Raw genomic sequence first — 5,000 nt, forward strand, 5'->3', positions numbered from 1 at the left:
ATAACAGTGTATATATATAACCTGTGTATAACACCGTGTGTATAACAGTGTGTATATATAACCTGTGTATAACACCGTGTGTCTGACAGTGTGTATATATAGTGTGTATAACACCGTGTGTCTGACAGTGTGTATATATAACCTGTGTATAACACCGTGTGTCTGACAGTGTATATATAACCTGTGTATAACTTACCGTGTGTCTGACAGTGTGTATATATATATATATATAGTGTGTGTATAACAGTGTGTATAACAGTGTGTATATATAGTGTATATATATATAACCTGTGTATAACACCGTACGTCTGACAGTGTGTATATATAACCTGTATAACACCGTGTGTCTGACAGTGTGTATATAACCTGTGTATAACAGTGTGTATATATATAACAGTGTGTATATATAGTGTGTATAACAATGTGTATAACAGTGTGTGTATATATAGCCTGTGTATAACACCGTGTGTCTGACAGTGTGTATATATAACCTGTGTATAACACCGTGTGTCTGACAGTGTGTATATAACCTGTGTATAACAGTGTGTATATATATAACAGTGTGTATATATATAACAGTGTGTATATATATAACAGTGTGTATAACAGTGTGTATATAACCTGTGTATGACAGTGTGTATATATATAACAGTGTGTATAACAGTGTGTATATAACCTGTGTATGACAGTGTGTGTATATATAACAGTGTGTATAACAGTGTGTATATAACCTGTGTATAACAGTGTGTATATATATAACAGTGTGTATAACAGTGTGTATATAACCTGTGTATAACAGTGTGTATATATATAACAGTGTGTATAACAGTGTGTATATAACCTGTGTATGACAGTGTGTATATATATAACAGTGTGTATAACAGTGTGTATATAACCTGTATAACAGTGTGTATATATATAACAGTGTGTATAACAGTGTGTATATAACCTGTGTATGACAGTGTGTATATATATAACAGTGTGTATAACAGTGTGTATATAACCTGTATATAACAGTGTGTATATATAACAGTGTGTATATATAACCTGTATGTATAACAGTGTGTATATATAACCTGTGTATGACAGTGTGTATATATATAACAGTGTGTATAACAGTGTGTATATAACCTGTATATAACAGTGTATATATATAACAGTGTGTATATAACCTGTATATAACAGTGTGTATAACAGTGTGTATATAACCTGTATATAACAGTGTGTATATAACCTGTATAACAGTGTGTATATAACCTGTGTATAACAGTGTGTATATATATAACAGTGTGTATATATAACCTGTGTATAACAGTGTATATATAACCTGTGTATAACAGTGTGTATATAACCTGTGTATAACAGTGTATATAACCTGTGTATAACAGTGTGTATATGTCCTGTGTATAACAGTGTGTATATATATATAACAGTGTGTATATATAACCTGTGTATAACAGTGTGTATATAACCTGTGTATAACAGTGTGTATATATAACCTGTGTATAACAGTGTGTATATACCTGTGTATAACAGTGTGTATATAACCTGTGTATAACAGTGTGTATATATATAACAGTGTGTATATATAACCTGTGTATAACAGTGTATATATAACCTGTGTATAACAGTGTGTATATAACCTGTGTATAACAGTGTGTATATAACCTGTGTATAACAGTGTGTATATATATAACAGTGTGTATATAACCTGTATATAACAGTGTGTATATAACCTGTATATAACAGTGTGTATATAACCTGTATATAACAGTGTGTATATATATAACAGTGTTTATATAACCTGTATATAACAGTGTGTATATAACCTGTATATAACAGTGTGTATATATATAACAGTGTGTATATAACCTGTATATAACAGTGTGTATATAACCTGTATATAACAGTGTGTATATAACCTGTATATAACAGTGTGTATATAACCTGTATATAACAGTGTGTATATAACCTGTATATAACAGTGTGTATATATATAACAGTGTGTATATATAACCTGTGTATAACAGTGTGTATATAACCTGTGTATAACAGTGTGTATATAACCTGTAGAGGTAACAGTGTATATATATATAACAGTGTGTATATAACCTGTGTATAACAGTGTGTATATATAACAGTGTGTATATATATATAGCGTGTATAACAGTGTGTATATAACCTGTGTATAACAGTGTATATATAGCCTGTGTATAACAGTGTGTATATAACCTGTGTATAACAGTGTGTATATAACCTGTGTATAACAGTGTATATATAGCCTGTGTATAACAGTGTGTATATAACCTGTGTATAACAGTGTGTATATATAACCTGTGTATAACAGTGTGTATATATATAACAGTGTGTATATAACCTGTGTATAACAGTGTGTATATATAACAGTGTGTATATATATATAGCGTGTATAACAGTGTGTATATATATATAGCGTGTATAACAGTGTGTATATATATATAGCGTGTATAACAGTGTGTATATATATAGCGTGTATAACAGTGTGTATATATATATAGCGTGTATAACAGTGTGTATATATATATAGCGTGTATAACAGTGTGTATATATATATAGCGTGTATAACAGTGTGTATATATATATAGCGTGTATAACAGTGTGTATATATATATAGCGTGTATAACAGTGTGTATATATATATAGCGTGTATAACAGTGTGTATATATATATAGCGTGTATAACAGTGTGTATATATATATAGCGTGTATAACAGTGTGTATATATATATAGCGTGTATAACAGTGTGTATATATATAACAGTGTGTATATATAACCTGTGTATAACAGTGTGTATATAACCTGTATATAACAGTGTGTATATATATAACAGTGTGTATATATAACCTGTATATAACAGTGTGTATATATAACCTGTGTATAACAGTGTGTATATATAACCTGTGTATAACAGTGTGTATATATAACCTGTGTATAACAGTGTGTATATATAACCTGTGTATAACAGTGTGTATAACAGTGTGTATATATAACCTGTGTATAACAGTGTGTATATATAACCTGTGTATAACAGTGTGTATATAACCTGTGTATAACAGTGTATATATAACCTGTGTATAACAGTGTGTATATAACCTGTGTATAACAGTGTGTATATAACCTGTGTATAACAGTGTATATATAACCTGTGTATAACAGTGTGTATATATATAACAGTGTGTATAACAGTGTATATATAACCTGTGTATAACAGTGTGTATATATAACCTGTGTATAACAGTGTGTATATATAACCTGTGTATAACAGTGTGTATATATATAACAGTGTGTATAACAGTGTATATATAACCTGTGTATAACAGTGTGTATATATATAACAGTGTGTATAACAGTGTATATATAACCTGTGTATAACAGTGTGTATATATAACCTGTGTATAACAGTGTGTATATATAACCTGTGTATAACAGTGTGTATATATATATAGTGTACTTAACAGTGTGTATATAACCTGTGTATGACAGTGTATATATAACCTGTGTATGACAGTGTGTATATAAACCTGTGTATAACAGTGTGTGTATATAACCTGTGTATAACAGTGTGTATATAACCTGTGTATGACAGTGTGTATATATATATAGTGTGTATAACAGTGTGTATATATATAACAGTGTGTATAACAGTGTGTATAACAGTGTGTATAACAGTGTGTATATATATAACAGTGTGTATAACAGTGTGTATAACAGTGTGTATATATATAACCTGTGTATAACAGTGTGTATATATAACCTGTGTATAACAGTGTGTATATATATAACCTGTGTATAACAGTGTGTATATATAACCTGTGTATAACAGTGTGTATATATAACCTGTGTATACAGTGTGTATATACAACCTGTGTATAACAGTGTGTATATATATAAACAGTGTGTATATAACCTGACAGGAATCAGCTGAGCTTATCGACAGGAAACTTCATACTGAACGAGGAGTTTGATGACAAAAAGATGAGGAGCGTCACCGACCCGTCACGCCGCCTCAAATACAAGGTGAAGAAGAAGAAGAAGAGGAGGAGGTGGGGGTGGGGGGTGGTGGAGCCGGAGAGGATGAGGAGGGCGGGAGGACGAGGAGGAGGAGGAGGAGGAGGAGGAGGAAAGAGGAGAGAAAGAAGGATGAGAGAAGCAGAATGGAGGAGGAGGAGGAGGGAGAGGAGGAGGATGAGGTGGAGGAGGAGGGAGGAGCTGGTGGAGGAAGAGGAGGCCGTGGGGGTGGGGGGGTGGTGGAGCCGGAGAGGATGAGGGAGAGAATGAGGTGGACGAGGAGGAGGAGGAGGTAGAGGAGGATGATGAAGGGGTGGAGGGTGGTCCTGGGGCTGAGATGTGTATAATATTGTGCGTGTGTATATACCGTGTGTATATAAAGGGGAAGAGGAAGAATGAGAAAAGAAGGTGGGACTCCACCCTCTGAAGCACAGAGTAAATCCTTGTGACTTATATCCCAGTACTGGTTGGTTCTGTCAAGACAGACCCTGGATTGGTTGATTGTCGCTTCTGTTAATGACTGGATTGCTGATGCTGCCAAGACAATTGTTGTGTCACAAGTGGCACCTATATTCCCTTTATAGTGCACTATTTATGAAAAGGGCCTATAGAGCTCTGGTCGAAAGTAGTGCACTATGTAGGAATGTAGTGTGACATTAGGGACTCTACCAACAATGCTGATGCTAACTAACGATAAGCAATGACTAGATAATATGAACTGATGCTAACAAGCGATTAGCAATCACTGAATAATATGAACTGATGCTAACTAGCGAATAGAAATCGCAATTGCACACTCCCTCAAAACTGGAGATATCTGTGGTGTAGAGAGAGAGCAGAAGGTGCCCCTGTGTAATGGTCATGTTGTGTAGCTTGATATGCCCTGTCAGGTGGATGGATTATCTTGGCAAAGGAGAATTACTCACTAACACGAACATAAACACATTTTTGTT

At 33.6% G+C, this 5,000-nt stretch overlaps 1 protein-coding gene across 1 annotated transcript in view; it reads left to right on the plus strand.

Moving 5' to 3' along the window:
• The window catches only part of LOC135534077 (nucleoredoxin-like protein 1), a gene marked incomplete at its 3' end in the record, with an annotated part of 14,332 nt that extends 10,210 nt beyond the window's left edge, over window positions 1–4,122 (plus strand). The window contains 2 exon segments of the mRNA XM_064961222.1: window positions 3,954–3,977; window positions 3,979–4,122. Coding sequence (XP_064817294.1) covers window positions 3,954–3,977; window positions 3,979–4,122 — 168 coding nt within the window.
• Between the last annotated feature and the right edge of the window lie 878 nt (window positions 4,123–5,000).

Source organism: Oncorhynchus masou, unplaced genomic scaffold (genome assembly GCF_036934945.1).
Source record: "Oncorhynchus masou masou isolate Uvic2021 unplaced genomic scaffold, UVic_Omas_1.1 unplaced_scaffold_2976, whole genome shotgun sequence".
NCBI classification, from domain to species: domain Eukaryota; kingdom Metazoa; phylum Chordata; class Actinopteri; order Salmoniformes; family Salmonidae; genus Oncorhynchus; species Oncorhynchus masou.